This window comes from Centrocercus urophasianus, unplaced genomic scaffold, assembly GCF_019232065.1.
Source record: "Centrocercus urophasianus isolate 14NV4802_14NV808 unplaced genomic scaffold, USGS_Curo_1.0 seq_10, whole genome shotgun sequence".
Classification (NCBI taxonomy): Eukaryota; Metazoa; Chordata; class Aves; order Galliformes; family Phasianidae; genus Centrocercus; species Centrocercus urophasianus.
In genome coordinates this window covers 52,762,445-52,782,836 of record NW_024884142.1, presented here as the reverse complement: position 1 = coordinate 52,782,836, position 20,392 = coordinate 52,762,445, and the positions used below count along the sequence as shown (strand labels likewise).

General features: G+C 36.4%; 1 protein-coding gene across 8 annotated transcripts in view; it reads left to right on the top strand.

The window, feature by feature from the left end:
- The window catches only part of ZDHHC14 (zinc finger DHHC-type palmitoyltransferase 14), a 137,694-nt gene that overhangs the window by 105,560 nt on the left and 11,742 nt on the right, over positions 1-20,392 (top strand). For all 8 annotated transcript variants that reach the window (XM_042813928.1, XM_042813902.1, XM_042813882.1 and 5 more), the window contains 4 exons: positions 8,600-8,737; positions 12,530-12,578; positions 17,246-17,348; positions 18,929-19,038. In XM_042813928.1, the coding sequence (XP_042669862.1) occupies positions 8,600-8,737; positions 12,530-12,578; positions 17,246-17,348; positions 18,929-19,038 (400 nt within the window). The remainder of the gene's footprint in view (positions 1-8,599; positions 8,738-12,529; positions 12,579-17,245; positions 17,349-18,928; positions 19,039-20,392) is intronic.

Below are 20,392 nucleotides of genomic sequence, written 5' to 3'. Positions count from 1 at the left end.
TTCTGTGATTTTGTGAAAATATGAATAGTTATCATTTTTAATCTAATACTGGAAAGCTAAGAGTGCATTTTATAAACTCCTTGAACACATATGAAGAAGTCTTTGATTAAAAACTAGTCAAATATAATACAAGTTGGCCTAAGACATTGAGGGTATTTCAGTGGTTTTGATGGTTAGGATCAATAGGCATCTAAGGAATACAAAGCAGTGCATTTGGGATAAGCAAGAAAAGTGGGTCCTGTTTAAAACCAACCCAGAAAATATGCTATATTAGAAGTGAATAGACACTTCTGTTCCGGTTAAATGATTGCTTCTTTTAAGCATTCTGCCAGGGCAATAGATATAGTCTTGTGTCTAATCCTGACCACATTACATTGATGTATTGTTTTGAAAATACACCGTGTCATGTACCCAGCAGTATTCCAAACAGCAGATTTTTGATAAAAATCACCGTTACAGAAAGCAGTTTCCCTTATTAAGCACCAGTGTTGTAAATCTGTTTTCTTCCAATGGGGAATTATTGATTGAAACGCATATGAAATCTAACACACGTAAAACAAGACAAAAAGAGCATTACCAGTGAGGTGTGGGAGCACCTCTTCCCTGTACTCATTCCAGACCTCACCATCTTCCACCCTGGAAAACACTAGTTTTTTCAGAAACAGAGTGGGAACTGGCATTGTCTATTTGGTTTTAGCAACACTCATGCTGTGTCAGTCATTTGCCCATGACTTCCAGATTCTTTCTAACCAGTATGCATTTTTTCAGGACTTCATTTTGCTTGTGTTCTGTACCAATCTTCCTTTGTTACCTTACTATCTCCCCTTTTGCGTTTACATCCTTTCTTCATCTTTACCTATTTCTTTTCTTATGCTTTCTGGGTTTAGAAAAGCTATGAGATGCTACTGTGAAAAGAGTAAATTTTCACTTTGTCTGGGTGCTTGAACTAGTAAAACCCAAGCTCTAGATCTCTTGGAAAGTGACTCTTTTTAACTTCTAACAGTTGAAACTACAAGGCTAGCTGCTTCTTTTCCTTTTTCCTTTTTCCTTTTCTCTCTAGTTTTCATATATGAGTCACCATCCCTGGAAGTATTCATGGAACATTTAGATTTGATACCAGGGGACATGGTTTAGTGGTGAAATATTGGTGGTAGGTGGACTAAATGATCTTGAAGGTCTTTTTCAATCTTGATGATTCTATGTGAGAATTGGCTTTGGCTCTTTTTGTAGAAGGTGTGCTACCTTCTCAGAGTACCTGAGAGGAGACAGATGGAGCATACTTCCAAATATTAAGTATTATTTGTTTATTGATTGTTCCATCTGTATACCAGATGTACTTTAGAAGATCAGGGAGCATGGTATGTATGCCAGAGGTGGATGGATTTTGGTTTTTGTGATTTCTTTTTTTCCCCTTTCATGCTTAGGCCAAAGCACTGGGAAATAAGGCAAGTCTTTTAAAAAGAGGTAATTATATTATAGGTTACTTTGGAGAAAAGTTGTAGTTTGTGTTTATCCGCATACGGTTGAAAGAGCAGAGGTGATCAAAATACCAAATCTACAAATGATGTAAGTCTCAGAAGACAGAATAAAATTAAAGAGAGAAATTACTAGGAGAAAATACAAAGGGCTATCATTAGAAACCTAAATAAATGACCAAATATTTACACTTGGCATGATAACATTTCGAAAGGTAATGAAGAATGGTGGGTGATTTGAGCTTTCCTCCTTTATGATTGTGTCTGGCAGTTGTGTGGTTCCCAATATGTATTTTATATATGTATTTTTATATATAAATATATATATATACATACACATGCATAGTATGAATAATATACTTTTTCTTGTATGCTCCTACTGCCTACCAGAGAACATCCATTCTGAACAACTGCTGCAGCCTTTGAAAATGTCGCTATTATCGTGCATGCTGTCGATGGGATTTATTGTTCATTAGTCAACATTGATTACAGGAGGAAGCAGTGAAGTGAGCTATGTAACAATAGTTTAATTACTGCAAGCTATCTTAGGGCAATGATTGGATGTTTTCCTAATAAATCTTTTATTAACAAAATTAAGTATGTTCATTTTCTTTTTGAGAACAACATTAGTCTGTCAACTACCTAAGTTGACTGACATGGAAGAAGTTGACAACTGATTTTCTTAAAAATGCAGCCAAACAGCAAAACTTGATAGGATAGTACTTACATGATTGTGAGAATAAAACGTCAAGTATGCCTTGCATTTGCATGTCTGAACATTTGGTATAGATGTGCATGCGCATTATTATTTTGTTAATGGAGGCTGTTTGTTCACAGCATTGTATTGCTGCTTCACTTTGTGTTGTCTTGTAAAGATTAGCTCAATATCTAGAGTGCAACCTGGTATAAATCATTGATAGGTGTTTCCTGAATGTAAACTTAAGGCTAGAAGGCTCATTCTGGATTTCGTGGGGGGGGGCCCTCCGGCCCTTGAAGGCGTTTTGTTTTGGGTTTAAAGTATAAAAGTACTAGAGCTTGATAGTTTAAGGGATCCATTGTGTATTGTCCCTAGCAGATGTTCTTAAATAACATCAGCATGCATATAAATGTAAATTGCAATAAGCCCTTTGTTATTCACCCTTTTTGTTTTTTTAAATCATAAATGTATCTTCTGATTTCAAATTAATTGTAAAGACATTGTACAGGGAATTACTGTCTCACAGGTAAATGTTATGTACATTAAGTGATGCAAATAGATCCATGTTCGTGATTGCTATTACCAGTTGATGGCAAGTCTCATCAGTTTTTTTTTTTAGTACTAATGATTTTCTTAGGAATGATAACATCTAAGTTAGTGGAACCAAACATCTGAGCTAAGGATAAATTTTTAAGAATAAGCTATGAAGGACAAACACAAGATTTTTTTTATTAGTTACATTAAATTGTGAGGAATTCTGAACTGACTGTAAAGGATTTAATGCTGTGGTTATATTTGCGTTTTCCATGCATACGTGGTTCAGGCTGTGGGACTGAGCCGTTGTCTTACAAAAAAAATACTTTTTGTAATAAAAAAAAATCCTTATAGGAATTTTTAAAAACTAACTTTGTTTTCCTTAGCATTTCAAGGGAAAACAAATTCTGAAAATACCCTTTTGTCTTACACAATGCCAAGTCGAGAAGCCTGAATAGATGTGGTCACATCATGGCATCATAGTCCTACAAAGAGCTTTAATTGTCGTTATGGCAAATATATGCTGCAGATGTGTTAGTATCTCCACATAATTGCTCAGTGTGCATCTAGAACAATGGACCAGTGGTCCAATCTTGTCCCTCTACTATAAAAAAGAATTTCAATTAATGCTGGCCCAGTTACTTGAGATGGAATATGTGTATGATTGAACAGTGGGCTGATGGGTATTTGCCATCTTGGTCTCTGTGTTTTTAAGTGTTAAATATTTAGAAGCACAGTAAGCATTCTGTGAATGCCCTAGATTTGTGCATTTTCCATGTAGTGCTTTCAGTTGAATGAGTTGAGGGAATTAGAAAGTGAATTCTGACTTGAGCTCTGACTGACTGAAATATGCAATTAATGTGACCTAGATGATTTCATACCTGTAGATCTGCTGTCATGTTAAGCTTTAGAAAATATATGTTGGTATGCAGTGATTCAATTGAGCAAATACAAAAGGAAGCAGCTCATAAATGTGAGGGCTGTTCCAGAAGTAATGTTTCCTATTTTATTCTGTCGGCCCATGATATCAAGGCAGATGGAGGTGGTACAGCAGTAGATGTTGAACCTTCCTTCAGTACCCTATTATATATTGTTCCTATGCAACAGGTGGCAGTAGAGGGGCAGTCTGACAAATGGTGTCCAATGTAGAAGTGCTCGAGAAGCAAAGGTGCTGAACTGAATTCTTCCATGCAGAAAAAATGGCACCCACTGAGTGCCATTCACCTGACATCCATCAGCACTTGCTAGATGTTGGTGGAGACCAAGCAGTGGATGTGAGCATAGTGAGACAATGGGTGTGCATTTCAGCAGTGGCAACCATGACATAAAAGACAAATCATATTCTGAATGGCCATGCAGGTAAGTGCAGCACACAAGCTGTCGTTCGTGCTGACAGAAATGCATAATTAATAGTGGTGACTGTTGAAGGATAGCTGAGAAGTTGCTTTGTCAGTTAGTGTTATTGTGCTCTTTGTATCTGCAGTAGTTTCTATGGAAATAAAAAGGAGGCAGTACTTTTGGAGTGACCTACTTAATATGTATTTCTGAAATCACTGTGCATGCACAAAATGGAAGCTGCAAGCTGAAGGACCAGGCTGGCCTATAAATATTTTTTAATGCTTTTTGTTGTTGTTACTGTTCTTGTTAAGCTAGAAAGCTTTTATTGAGTGTTTTGAAAGAGAAACTTTCAAAGAGAAAGCTTTAGGTCAATTTGTATGTGTTTTCCTGGAGTGCAGGGATTCAAAGATAGAAGCTAAACATTTAAGGAGACCGCGTGCTGTGATGCAGTAAAGTAAAGGTTTGGCTCTTTGAGCAGCAAGTAACGTGCTTCCAGGTGGCTTTTAAAGCAAACGCTCTGCATCTGTACAGCCCCAACAGGCAACTGCTTTTTAAATCAGAAATGTTGTCATTTGTGTTTTTGTCTGTGATATCCAGCAGTTACTGCTTCTTAAGCAAGTTATGAGATGTAAATGTTCTAGAGAAAGGAACTGAGAGATGTGTCTGACGTAGGATGTAATTTGTGTGCTCTGTGACACCCATGTCACATATATTACTGGGTGAGTTTTAATGAGACAGCTGGGTTGTGCCAACAGTTCCCTGCTTCTAAAGTGTCTGAGCTTCCTCTGTTTTTTTTCCCTACTTGTGTGGTTCTTTCCTTTGTGCTCATTCACACATACATTAGTAACATTCAGCTGCTGGAAAGCCATTTTTACTCACTGAGCAACCAGTAAAGTAACTCCTTTTTGCCTTTTCTGCCAGTTCAGTCAGCTGACCTGGTTCAGCAACAGTTCGACACGGAAAGAAGGATGCAAGATGAGATGGGTGGAAGGGCTGCATCTGCCCACCTCTTTCATTATGGCTAAGCTGTAAGTTGGCTCAGGATTTCGTTATGGAAGTACTGGTCAACCTCAGCAATTACTACCCGAATTTCAAGTTACAGATCACTTGGGATAAATTGGTAATGTCACTATTGGTGGTTTGCTGACATCTCTTGAGGTTTGTTACATCTTTGATTTTTTTTTTTTATTTTCTTTGCAGCAGCACTTTTAGTCTTCATTTACTTGTCTCCTTTCTTCATTGATACATCACTTTATAAATTTCATGTGGTTTTTTGAGTCCTTTTTGTTTGTATCAGCTTTTGTTCTCAGATTCTGAAAGGTATATTGAAACTTTTCTTCAACAGAAAATCATCCTGTTTGAAGTCAGCCTGACTTCATGAACCAGCATCATTTCCCTCTCCCCCCTCCCCCATCCTGGTTTGGCCTACAGTGGTCTGGATCTGTGGAAGGAAAGCCATGAACACACAGGCAAGGGGTTGTTTTTCAGCAGTAGTTCTCTCTTGTAGGCTGTTGCAGCAGAGACACCATCCCACATGCTGAAGCAGATACTTGGCTTATTTTGCTTAAAATTGAGTGCAGGAGGATGATCTGTTACCTCATTGTACCTAGGTTACATTCATAGACAAACTCCATAGCTTTTAGCTTCCTCCCTTGTTGACAGTCCTGATATACTTTATATTAACAAGAGTTTGTAGTCACAATATTTTAATTCCTTTCATTTGCTGCAAATGTTTTTATATTAACCTTGGTGTGAGCGTAGGGTAAATATTAGCTGTACATATTAGCTGTCTAGATACCCTGTAAAATCAAACCAAAACCATAGTCATCACCTTCAAACAGTCTGTGATTCTTCTTAACGCTTACTGGTTGCATTTATGTTTGTTCTATATTTCAAGTTCACAAGGGCCAGAATTTTTAGTTTCTCTCAGCATCAGAATTCTTTAATTTCTCAGTGAAGGTGAATATTGATTTTGCTGCCAACATTGCCCAGACCAAGTGAAGACATTGGACAAAGCTTCCTTTTCCAGGTTGTTGATCGTTCAGTTTGCAGCTGATGAGATCTTTGATATCTTGTTATTTCTTCATTAAAACTTATTCAATTAGGACTTTTTTGCAAGGAAGAGGAAACAGCTCTGGTCCGAAGAGAGTTTATACTTCAGTCAACAGCGCTAGGAGTTTCAGCTTAGTATGTGACTGTTTTTGCTGGAACTGACTGTTTTCTAATCCCTTGCTATTTAAGATGCTGCTTTGTGGCATTATAGCATAAATGTCACAACCTCTTATTTTATGACTGTCTGGGAAAAATGAGGCCCAGTTTATTCATAACTCACATAAACCCTCTAAAACTTATCTTGTTGGGTTGGGTTTTTTTTGTTTTGGTTTTGGTTTTTTTTTTAGCCTAGCTTTAAATTTGACACTGTAGTGGGTTTTTCCAACTAGTCTTTTCAGTCTGTTTCTGCTTTTTAAATGTGCCGGGTAGTTACTTGGCTTCACAATGGTTGGTACGGTATTTCCCGAGAAAGCATATCCTTTCAGCTTACACAGAAATTCTGAAGACAGAAAGGGAGAGGAGGAGCAAGTAACAGGCAGTCTCTATTAGGGAATGGGCTGATGTTTGTATGTATTTGTGCGTGCCTGTAGATAAGTGTGTTTATTTGTATTTGTGCCTGCATTTATCTGAATTTACCAAATTTGTGTCCACATTGGTCTAAATAGTGTTTTTAAGCTTTGAAAATGAGCTTAATATTGGTAGAATTTGATTCCTGCTTTGCGAGCATAGAATAGAATGAATGTGTTTGCATGGAATTCACTTTCCAAAGACATGTCGTGATTTTACATTTTTTTATTTCTGAAGCATTGGGGTACAAAAGTACCCTAGTTATGCTTTTTAGAAGTCTGTATAACTGTATTATTCTTTGTGGTATTATTTGCTATGTGTTATGTTAGGTACCCATAAAATGATAATAGTATTTTTCAGACCATAAGGACTCATTCACAAGCACAAATGTGAAAATCAGCATTGTTCAAATGCTGATGCTACTTATTCAGACAAGTAGCTACTTGTTCTGGGAGGTAATATTGCCCACTCTTTTAGATACTGGAAGTATTTCACTCTTGGTATACTTAGTAATCTCTCTAAATGAAAGCGTTCCTGAAATTTTATCATAAGGAATTCACTAACTTCACCTTTAATAGCTCCACTTGAAACAGATTTATGGCAGAAACATGTGGTCCAAACAGCTGCCACGCAAAAGCATTAAAGCAAACAAACAAACAAAAAAACCCTGCAACTCTGGTGAACTCAGAAATCTGTTTTGCATGATGCTTTGATTATTTTTTTATCTTCCCCTTTAATGGAGATAATCCGAAATACATCCTTCAAGGAAAACCTCTCACGTAGATATTCAACACAAAGACACAGTTAAAATAAACAGGTATGTTTGAACAGATGTGCCTTTTTAACATAGAGCTTAAGGACTTCAAATTTATAGCTTAACTTCCCAGGGCAATTCCAATTAGTTTATCATATGTCAGCAGAGCCACGAAAGTCACAGAGAACAAAACAGGATTTTGATGAAAATTGCAGACCGAGTCAGTGGATGTGAGAGCATCTGCCTTGTGTTATGAGCTTGGATTTTATTAGAAATTGAAAATTCTATCGTTATGTTGGCATAATCTCTCCAGTTCCAAAAGGCCATTTAGTTTTCTGACAGTTGCTCTGTTTCCATTACCCGTGTTTTGGGACAAGGAGGCTCCTTGCTGCGCGGGGCTGCAGAGCTCACTGATTCAACTGCCGTTTTCCATCATGGGGTTTTTCTTTGGGACTCTGGTTACTGAACTGCTCTGGACTCTTCCTGTCCCATTAATGCTCTAATTTCTCAGGGAAATAAAGGGAGTGAGGTTGGTTTAGTGAAGTATAAGCAAATTTTACAAGGTTGTTTAAATCTTAATGCCTGGAAAATGGTTTGTGTGAATGATTTTACTGTTTTGAGTGGTTTTTCATGGCAGTATTTCCCACAGTTGTAAGTGGGAAAATAAGTGGTCTGGAATGGAAAATACATTGAGTAAAGTGATAAAAGAAAATGAGATTGTGAATATTTCGTTTTGCCTAATGGATGAGATGACACTGGGCATAAAAGTCAGATATGTGATCACGAGAGATGTAAATAGAAAAACTCAAATTCTGAGTGGAAACGTCACTGGAAGAAAATCTTGTTTTGGAAAAAGTGGAATTAATTTGGTACTGCTCCATCTAACAGTGGAGAAATAAATGCAAGCTTATTGGTCTGACTGTGCAATTTACCAAACAATGCTGCAAGTTTAACAGGGGCTTTCCTCAGCCATGCTTGAATTTCTTTAAAAGCTGTAAGATTTCATTTTAAAGTTCTTTTTTCTTTTCTATTTTTTTCCCTCCTAAATAAGAGTTTCTCTGGGGATACTTAGCAAATGCCAGTTAAATCTTGAGTTTTAATGCAGTGTTCAGAGAGCTTTTTTCCAAGTAAACAGCATTTTATTAATTGTTTTCCATTTTTTTCTTCTGCCTCTCATTTCAGAACGGTTTGATCACCACTGTCCCTGGGTAGGCAACTGTGTGGGGAAAAGAAACTACAGATTTTTTTATATGTTTATTTTATCTCTGTCCTTTCTGACAGTCTTTATATTTGCATTCGTTATCACCCACGTCATTCTTCGTAAGTATGCTGGTGAAATCAGATTATGTATGTAGCCATTTGCTTGAGTTTTTTACTTTTAATTTAATCTTTTAATCATTCAGGGTTTATTTATTTATTTATTTGCCTTTTCTCTAAAGCTTCACAACCCTCAGCAACTCCCATTCTGGTCTCCAGCAGACCCTGGTCATGGTAGTCATTGACTTAACATTGATTTTTCCTTAATACGGTGTTAATTTTCTTGATTTTAATCATTTTGTAGACAGTTTATTGGAAAAGCAGCACACATGACCAAGTTAGCATCATTTTCCCAAACAGCTTTTGTTCTTAGATCTGAGCTATTTTACACTTTTTTTTGTTGGTTTCATCTTTCTTGACCCTATTTTTAACATGTTACTTTCATTTGCATAGACATTCTGCGAATGATTACTTTGTAATGTAGTGAATCAGATGAGATGTAGGAACGTGAATATTCATAAGTTTGATTTTTATTTGTGTTCTAGATTGGGTTTAAAGATAGGATATTTTCAAGACTTCTGGGTGATGGGTGTTATTTTTGTTGTTTTTTGTTCCTCTGTGCATACAACAAATTGAGTTAACTCCTATGTGACAATAACCCAATTTGCACTGATAAGTTATGAGTTATCTTTAAAGAATTTCTGTATATTTTGGGAGTTCTAGATCCATTCTCATTAGGAAACTTAAAAGTTTTGCTAATTACATAGGGTAGTGCTTTGAGCAGTACTTCTTCAGTCATTTTGAAATGTTTGGGTTTTTTTAATTTCTTTATGTTCTTTATTGCAAAGGAAGCCTGATAGAAATAATTGTAGTTTATAGTTCTTTTATAAAGCTAATTTGATAATGGTGATATTTAGAGAATGTTTTACTGGAAAATATGCCAGATAGTTTTCAGTTTCCTTACTTACACTGTGCTGAGATGAAAGTTTGAAAAACAAACTCCTGCTCTTATTCCTGATTCATTAAAGAGTGGTAAAAGTATTGAGTGGCTGTCTGAGATGTAGCATTAGATCCAGAGGCACTGACTTTGGGGAGTCTGGATCAAGTTGTTCTCACTGCCAGACAAAGCATTTTTAATATCAGTTGAAAGAGCAGAGAAAAGACATCCATGTTGGTTTAAAAGGGAAAAGTTACTACTGGAAAGAAAACATTTTCCTCTAATATTCAAATCCTGGTATACGTGAGCATATACATGTGCAGAAGACAGCAGCTCATTTTCTGCCATCTCAGTCTGTTAGAATTCAGTAGTTAAAAATGTGATTGGTCTGACAATGTAAAGCTACTTTTGAAGCTAACCTATCTTTATTTCCCAAAGACAGCAAAGCTTTTTTGCAGATTTCAGTGTGTGAATTACCAGTACTATGCTAGTATTTCAACATCTGTGTGAAGTGGATTTATCCAGTAGATGTTAACTTCACAGTGTCCATGTCTAATTCTGTGTGAATTAGACAAGGATCAGAGAAATTATTTGTGCCTCTATGTGGCTGAGAAACACTACAGCTTTGTGTAGGTGTTACAGATAATGTACAGTAAAATTCTAAATGCTGACTTGCCTAAGTAAATCAGCTGTAAAGCATTTTCTCACCGTGAAGTTCTATCTGCCTTGGATGAGATAGGAAAAACCTCCATAATTCTAAAGACTGATCCTCAAAGGCAATGGAAGTAGGTATGAGCTGTGAGTAGTTACTTGATGTTTTACTATATTTAAGCTTCAAGTTCAGCTTTCAAATTTAAGATTTTCTTTACTGTATCCAGAAAGAAGTTCTTCACAAATGTAGCCCCTGAACTCTTTGCCTACCGTGCTTCAGAAACTCTCCTCTTCGTCTTCCTAATAGCAATCAACCGTGTGCTGTCTAGCAGTTATAGTCCTTGAGCTGATGCACAACATTAAGCAGGAGGCTCAGTTGCTTAATCTGAATCTCTGCAGTTTGCACAAAGTGATTTGGTAACACACTGTTAACTTAACTCACATTCAGTTGGCTTGGATAAAGTCTTGAAACCTGGGGCTGCTTTTTTCTGCAGTGTTTCAAAGGTCATTCATAGATATTTCCACATGTCCTGGCCAAATCCTGGATTCCAGAGAAAATCGTGCTGACTTTAGTCAAATCCTGTTCTTAGCCTCTTCCAAAGATGATTCTTGCAGGATTACTGTCCCATCAGCAACACTTCATTTTATATATCCTGAATTATTTTGAGTACCTTCTGACAGTGATCTTTTAAGAAGGAACCGAGACGTTTATTAGCAACTTGGAGGCATTTATGTTTTTTTTTAATAAGTAAATATGCATTTAATAGTTCATCCTGATAGGAATGGGGAAGTTCCTTCTCTAACCTTGTTGATTACATAGGAAACAATCTTATTCTAAAATCACTTTATACAAATTCATTTTTAATGTATCTTACAAGCTGCCATTTTTCTAATTTTTGGTGAACCTAAGTGATGATTAGAAATGAGATGCAGCAAACTTCTTATTTTCTTATGGCCTTATTTTTGAGACCTCCCTTTCAAATGTTTCCCTTCCAGGATTAGGAATCTTTGCACAGAGTATTAAATATGATAAACTGACTTTATCAGTCAGATACTTGAAAGATATATCCTGCAACATTTTCTTCCATCTCCCCAAGCGTTTCAGTACTAGTATCCATCTACAGATTTTTTTCATCTGTTTGAGTTACTACTATTTCAGGTGTATGTTACAGTAAGTAACCTTTCTCTTCTGATACGCTGGGAACAGCTTGGAAGAGTGTGAGCAGCAGTAGGGAATAGAGATCACATTTACCTGCTGCCATTGCCATTAAGGATCTTAAAAACAGTAAGAACATAGTGGGATGTTCCAATAGCCTTGTGCCTTAAGGTTAAGGATAAGGCTATGAGCCTGAAAAGGCTCAGAGACACAAGGTAAGTAACTTTGCCTTTTTAATGGTGAACAGTAAAATTTGCCACACAGATCTCGAGAGACAGTTGTGTGTGTATAAATATCCACACACTGACATTTCTCATTTGTTGAAAAGTTATCTTAATCAGAATTTTTCTGTTTTCAGACCTGCAGATGGATTTAGCTGAAAGGAAAATTTCAATCTGATGCATTTAAAAAATTTAAATTGCACAGTAAAATGCAAAAAGAATGTGTCTTATATGATGCTGTTTCTACAGACTAATTCATTTTAGTGTATTTAGTTTCATATTTATCAGCCAATTGTCAAATTGCCCTATTTGGTGAATATCTAATGATTATAGAGCTGAAGTGGATGCCTCTCCATCTGTAGTTCATTTGTGTGTTCAGTTCCGGAGCTCCTTTGGCTGGTAGATATTCTCTTGTTTTCCCAGAGGCAATTAGCATCTATTAGAAAAGCCTTCTATGAAGGTGCAGTAGGAAGAGGATTAAAGTCTGGACAACTTTGTTTCCAGAATAAAGTGAGAATTGGTGTTTATGATGTAAATTTTCCAAGTCAAGAAGTTGCTTTTTGAAAACAATATTTCGAAAGAAACAAGTAGGTTACAATTTTTTTTTAAGATATTAGGTCTGAAAAGAACAGTGAGAAATCTTGTTCAAGGGAAAGTATGCATGCATCAATTTGGTATTACTGAGAAAATATCCTGCAGATGTTATCCTGATAATATAACCTGAGGTTTTTTTTCTGATGTTGCTGCTAAGTAACATAATCTCAGATTCATATTAGTAAGCTTTATCCTATGATTATTTGATTGCTCTTCAAATACTGTGTGCACCATGGTGAAAACAGCCTTTAGTCCGCTTTCTTACTGAATTGATAATTTGGGTTCTGTTCCTACAGGTTCTCAACAAGCAGGGTTCCTCAATGCCCTGAAGGACAGTCCTGCAAGATATCCTTTCACTGAAAAAAGTTTTAGATCTTACAGTAACATCTGAGATGTGTATCTGTGTTCTTGTTTTTGTTGGTTATGCATAGTTGGGATTTTATCAGCTAATCATTTCATCACTTCCTGCACTACAGGATTTCTCGCCGCATATTGGAGGTAGGAAAGGAACTAGCCAATTTGGTTTGTTTGGTTTTTGATTCATAATCTTTTGCAAGTAGTACTCTTAACAAAGCTCTGTAGTTCTCATGTGTGACAGAAATTCACTCAATTTATATGTGATGTAATTCGTGATTACACCTTGCACTGTTCCCATGCTGTGGTTTCATTTAAAATATTGAACAATCTTCTGCTCTCACAATAGAAATGATGTGAAATGGCCAATTTTTGTCAGGATAGAAAAAACACATTGTGAAACAGCTGTAGTCATAATCTGTCCCTGAAGAGTTCAGTTCCTAGAAATATTCTTACATCAACATGCTCTTTTTTTAGATAAGTATTTTCAAGTGTCAACTTCAGTTAAGATATATAAAAATATACATATGAATACAGGGGGGTCTGCTATTCTGTAAATGTTCTTTTTACCACTTCATGTAAGCTTCCCGTATATTTTCTACTCAGTGAGAATGGAAAAAGCTTTCTGATCCTACCTCAAAGCAGCTAATGGGGTAAAGTGGGAAGCTGGCAAAAGTTCTCTAGTTTCTTTCTTATATTTCTGTATAGACACTCAAGTTTCTCACTTGTTATGTATATATTTTGATTGATTCATGTCAGGATAAGCAGTTTGTACCACTGACAAAGGTACTGTGAAAATAATTATTTCCCATACTTGTGTCAAGGAAACCTCTTCTGGCCATTGTGCATCATACAGTTTGCTCTTTTTTGACAGTAGATTAAAAAGCAAAAACTCCCTTCCTGTGTGCTCAGCAGTTATTCATAACTATATACAAGGCAGACTACTCTTTCCTGGTCATTTTTCCAAGTGTTAAATTATCCATACTCTGCAAATACAGTTGTCTGTAACGTATGCTAATCACATAGAGCCACTGAGCTGCAAACTCTTTTTTAAGCAAAACCACTGTTCAGATTTTCTTTTTATACAAATAATTTTACAAATCACAAACAAACTATTCTGAATAGCACAATAGTAGTTTCCAAACAAAGCTATTATAATTACTCCTCACAAAAGATTATTTGAATTTATTTTTTTTTCAAACTGAGAACAGTTTTCAATTGTCCTTAAATTAGAATCTAATTGACTACGCATTTGAGAATCCCTGTACAGGAACAATGGGCTTCTCATTCATAATTTGCAGTAAGACTAGTGCCAATTTGAGGGGTTCTGTCATGGGAATATCCTGGTTTGATAGTGACATGTTGGACAATTTGAAAGCTTGGTTACAATTCACAATAAAGAATGTCTGAATAGCTGGGTGTTGCATTGTGTAGGCCGGTCTGTTCAGACACAGGCAACATTGCTTTGTTATTGCTATGTCTATACTGCTAACGAATTTATGTGAGATACCTGATTATGCTAATATGTTATACTTTACTGAAAAAATATTTTTTTTTTGTATGTTTTGTATTCAACCTAGCATAATTCCAGCTGCTCTAGAGAACTTTTTGGATCTCAATTTGGGGAACTGAAGGAAGCTTTTTTTGCATTTTCACTCTGGGGAGTGTAATCATAGCAAGAAACATCCTGGTAGTGATGTGCTCAGTTATGTGATGAGGTTGCAGAGAGCTTCCCTTTGTTTCAGGCCTTTACTCACCTGGTGGTTCTTCCTCTTGATGCGCAGAATTCACCGAGCAGTGCTCATCATCTGTACAGTCTTTAGTATTTCAGGCCTCTCAAAGCCCAGTTATGTTCACATGGGTTGTGCCTAATGTTTTCAGCTTGTTTTACACCTTCTGACCCCCCTGTTAACAACAGTCTACTTTCATATCCATTCTTACATATTCTTCTTGCGTTAGCTATGGCTGTTACACAACCAGTTGAGACTAATATTCTGTCTTGTGTTGGTGTGACTCTCCCCATGGCTTGAGGAGATAACAGCAGTTAGAACATGCTGCTCAGCAATGCACTTTGGAATTTGTCTGCTGTTGAAGCAGATTGAGTCATGAAGCTGGCTTTTTAGCCACTTTAAAGTTATACAGGCAATTTATGTTTCTCAGTTGATTTTGTCAGAGCAGACCTGCAAAATCCTGTTAACTGATGTTAGAATATTTCATTGCAATTACTTATGTCAATCCATGCTTTTTCAAGCCCATGTCTCTGTGTAATGGGGAGCTGTCATTTTTCTCTTCTATTGATAGGTTCAATGATAAGGGTGTTGTTTGTATCTTTGAAGGCTGTGTCCTTGTTCTGGAATATTTTGAGTTACTGTTGTCTTGGAAACTGACTTCTCTAAAGGTTAGCATACAGTTAGTATACAGATTATTTTTATCCCGTTCTTTTCCAATTGTTGTCTTCCTGATTTATTTTATTTTTCTAGGATCCGAAGCCTTTTCTGCTTTTGATTCATGCACCCTAAAAAAAATTACTGTTGAGATGTTGCAGAAAATAGTATTCTATGGCTATTCTATGTAAATGAAACTAAATATAAATTAAAAAAAACTATAAACAGGAAGCCCTCTATAGAAAGCTGCATTTTTTACTTGAGTGTATAGACTTTAGAAGCAGCTTTGTTGTCTTATTGTTGAGATGGTGACTCCTTTAGAATTAAAGGAATTATATAAACTGCAGTAACTGTGTGACACTGGATGCTGGCTGACTTTCCTAGAGACCAACCTCCAGTAGTTTGAAATCAAATAAAGGAGCAAGATATATATGATTAGAAATTAGTCTAATAATGTAGCCTGTATTTTAATGTTTATACTAAACTTAGCAAATTCTATGCTTCTTGTCTACACTGCTCCCGCTGCAAGAAATTGAAAACATGACGGTTACTCTTGCACTGAAAAAAACACTCAGTTTATGCAGTGTAAACTAAATCAAGGTTGAGACAATTCATTGATTCATTAATGACATTAATTAGCCAGCAATCAATGAACTATATTGAGGATCAGTACCAATAATAGAAAGGATAAACACCAACATCTAACGTTTAAGAAATGTTGTGTGGATGCTCTACCAGTTCTTGGCAGTTGCTCGCAGAGTGACTTCTGCCTGCATCAAACCAAGCTTTGCTGCTCTTACTTCTTCAAGAACTTTTCTGCCATTTTTTGCAATCCTCATTTATTCAGACTGATGTTTCCTTCAAACAGTTCCTCAGCTACTGTTTAATAGCAGCACAATCATTTGGGGGTTGATAATATTTCCTCTTTAACATGATTAGTTTGGGGCTAATACTATACAGATCTGAGAACTTAAGTATCCCCCAGCTATCCAAGCCTAGCCTAACTAAGGATGGGAGAGTTGGAGTTCTTTATGCTGCAGAAGAGAGGCTCTTACTGTGCTCGTTCAGTACCTAAAGGGAATCTGTATCAAAGATGAAGGGAGGAAAACAGATACCTGTATTAATTTGAGACACCTGTAGTAACATGACATGGGGTAATGGTTTTAAGTTAGAGGAGGGTAGATTTATCATAAGATGACTTGGGTTGAAAAGGATCAGAACCCCCCTGCTGTGCTGTCCAGAGCCACATCCAGCCTGGCCTTGAATGCCTCCAGGGATAGGGCATCCACAACCTCCTTAGGCAACCTGTTCCAGTGCATCACCAACCTCTGTGTGAAAAACTTCCTCTTAATATCTAGCCTAAAACTCCCCTGTCTTAGTTTTAAACCGTTCCCCCTTGTCCTATCACTGTCCACCCTCATAAACAGTTGTTCTCCCTCTTGTTTATACACTCCTTTCAAATATTGGAAAGCTATAATGAGGTCTTTCTGTGATTCTGTTTTTGCTCAGGCACAACAGGAACTGTTTTCCAGGCTATTTTCCAAGGCTGGGTCATTTAGGCACCCTCACGGTAATAAAGTAGAATATACCCAGTTATTATATATCCAGAGAGATATATTTGAGAAGGCAAGTGGGTTTGTATTTCAATTTGGATTAATGCTCTTTGGTGCCAGCTTTGGGATCCCTTTCTGCATCTTAGCTTCAGTAACAGAAGACAGACAAGACAATCCAACAGTTAACACACATAACTGAGAGGCAGTTTTCTAGTTAGTTGTGTGAGCACAGATCTAGATCCGTTCACCCTTGCTCAAGACACCTGTTGTACACTAAATATTTTTACAGATGTCTATTCAGTCTTTGTTATTCAACTAGCCATGGATAACCAATTCTGTGTTTCCCCAAACCCTTAGAACTGTTACTGTTATTTGTCACTGTACCTGTCTTAATAGAAGTGGCAGCGTTTTCAGAGTGAACATGTAAATTCTAATTTCAGCAGTTGAGATCAGAGCCACTCAATAATTTTTAGCCTTTTTCAGTGCATAGCCTCTGAAATATTTTCTTGTCTTGATGATGTTACATAAACCATACAGCAAAGCATATGGACGGTAAGTTTAGTGTTTGTTGGGCCCTTTGAAGTAGCCTGAAGATCTCAATAGAGTCGTGGACTATAAGTTGATTACCCAGAATTTTGTAATTTTAACTATCTGTTATTAGATATGTTATCTGTTTGAGTTCTTTTTTTCATTTGCATGTATTTCCTTGACATTCAATTACTGTGCTGGAAGCTGTGGTGTGCTTTTTCTCCGTATGGTCCATTGTGGGCCTCTCAGGTTTTCACACATATTTGATCAGCTCCAATCAAACAACAAATGAAGATGTAAGTTCATAGTTTCTACGTACACACCATGTTTTTATATGGTAGTGAGATGATTAAAATTCATTGTGTGTTCTTTTCTGTAATTCTTCGACCAATCACAGGTGCATAGTTTTGTAAATGCCAAAGTAGGAAAAAAGGAATAAAATCGGTCACATTTGATTTGAAATGTCAGAAGAGCTCTTTTGGACTGTAGCTGTGGCTTGAAGATGTTCTGCTTATACAGTGTGTCCATTATGACTTACACCCACAGGATCTGTATATTGAAAAAGGAAAATACAGAAGAGAGAAGACAAAGAAACAAGTATAATCATACATTTTAATTCAGTAGAAAATTTACCTGGAGTCCTAAATACCATTTGGCTCAAAATATTATATACTCCAAGATAAAAATTTTGGAGTATGATGAATTCTCAAAATAATTTTTTCACCTTTTATCATATTTTTTCTAGTTTCCTTGCCATTCTGAGATGTAGGACCTCTAGTGAAGAGTATGTCATTAACTCAAAAGTCCACTTTCTCATTTCTGCATGTGTTTTTTTGTTGTTTTGGTGTAAAACTATATTTAACTGTATAAAGACTTTTTGTGTCTTGCTAATTAACAAGTGAGAGATAGGAAATGAATGAAAGGAGAAAATAAAGCTAGTTAGCTAATGTTAGAAAACATGTTGGAGTTTAGCAGATACTCTAACAAATTACTGCAATATTAAAATTATTGTGATTTTCTGTTGTACCTTTTTAATAGGTATTTTTTAATATAAAAGTAGTATCTTAGAGACTGTCAAATAAATGTTTGGTCATTACTTAAGGCAGCAGTTACAATTATAAACTGGGAAAACTACATACAGAACAGGAAAAACTTACTGCTTGGGCTTGGAATGTATGTCTGTAAGCGTTCAAACAAGAAGGCCTCACATCTCTTTTGGATTGTTGAAAGTCAAACTGCAGGGAATTGCAGCAGTATAACACAAATTAAAGCACACATTTTCAGCTGAATACAGTAAGGCATTTATTTAGTCAGGCTCTCAAGCACCTCACAAGCAGCAAAATAAGGTCGCCTAAAAAAAACCCCATAGTATGGGATAAAAGACAATAATGACTGCAATTGCTTTAATGACTACAATTGCTTCATAATATTTTAGAACCATTTGTGGGCTTTAAGGGAAAATAGTGCTGTGTGGACAGCTTGGAAGTTGCCCAAGAGTATGGGAAACAAGTGCTTTATTGCTGGCTATAATGGTATATGGCAATTGAACCTCTTCTATGGAACAGGCTGTAATACCTGTAAAATTTAGCTTTGACCATCATGCAAAAAAATGTTTAGAGCTCATATTCCTACTGTGATTATATTTGTCCTTTGAGATTTTTGACTGTCTAGATCTATGGAGGCAGAGCTTGTGCTTACATGTAACCTTGTAGTTTCCAGCTTTCATAATAGCCCAACGCTGTTAGGGAAGTGCAGTCTTGGGATTTCTCTGGTCTGCTTCTGTGAGCAGCATGCTGCTGTTTTGGGAACCCTTAATTTGCCTCAGTCATTTTCTGTATTGTATTACATCTGATGCAACTTGTTCTTATCTCTTCAGATTAAAGGATCATGGTCAAATAAAAGAGGTAAAGAGAACTATAATCCATACAGTTATGGCAACATCTTTACTAATTGCTGTGCTGCACTCTGTGGGCCCCTCTCTCCAAGGTAAGAGCATCAAAAGTATTGTTAGTGCCAGCGAAGGCACAATGATGATTGATTGGAAAAATATTCTTTCAGATTTCTTGAGTTTACTCAACAAATAATGTTTCTTTTTGCTGTCCTTTAAAAGCATTAATTGAATAGCAAGTTGGTAAACTGTGATTAAACTGAGTTAATGATTGTGTATAGTGATTGGATCCTATAAAATATGTGGATTTAAGGTTGATTTCTGAAATTAAAATAGAATTATTATTTGTTCTTTGTTAAAAACTGCTGGCAGTTAATAATTCTTTGTAATTAAATGTTGCATGATGAGCTATTGGAAGTTAAATAAACTCTTACAAATCTAACGCATGTGACATGAGTCTCTGAGAGAGATGTATCTGGGTCTTAGATTCTGTAGCTAGTATGGTAATTATTTATTTTGTCTCTGAACTCTTTTATTTAAATGGATAATAACTTTTCTTAACTTATGCTACTTTTAGCATATACAAGATCAGGACAATCTTGGTTCCCTTACACCGAAGTAATTCTAGAAAATCTTTCTGGTTTAATTTCTGACACATATTTCATTTTACAATTCTGCAATATTCTTATTGTCAGAGTTAGATACAGTTCTTTATCTTGATTTAATATGAGACGGAGCTAAGACTAGAGAAAGAATAACTGGCAGCAAGAAGGTCACCATTGTCATCTAACTTCAGTGCCCGGTGATCAGATAGCTGGTCTAATGTGTGTACAGTAGAGGCCCATTTCCCCAGTATGAGATGACTTTCATCTTGTAGATTAATTTTGTGGCGATACTTTTTGGTTGTAGCTTGTTTGCTTTGCTTGAAATGAGGTAAGACCTGAATCTGAACTACTGAGAAAAGAGGAAATGAGTTGATAGTTCAGTGGCTCAGGTGCATCTTTGAACGTGACGTCTCTGTCTTTGCTCTTATGAATACCAGAAGCTCTTCCTCAGAACGTTAGGAGGTCAGCAGGAGAGGCTGGCATCTTTTCCAATGAATGAGATAACTGAGTTATGATTTCTTTGTTCTAGGTTAACACTGTAATTCCTGTGTGGGAAAGAGTAATCCTGCATTTGCTTCTTGACTCTGGTGATCGTGCCTTAGGCCAACCCTTTAATCCTTCTGTTCTGTTTGACATAGAAGAATTTGATGCCTTGCTTCCAAATCTTTTGTTTGACCCTATGTGGAAATAAGTACTAAAGCCATACAAATATCTCTTACTATTTGAAATAACTATTTAGATGGATACAATTAGCCTCACGTGATAGACCAAACTGGCGTTGACTCTTGTGTTTTCACAGAGTTTGTACATTTTTTCCCTGAATTCCATGCACTAATGTAATTTATTT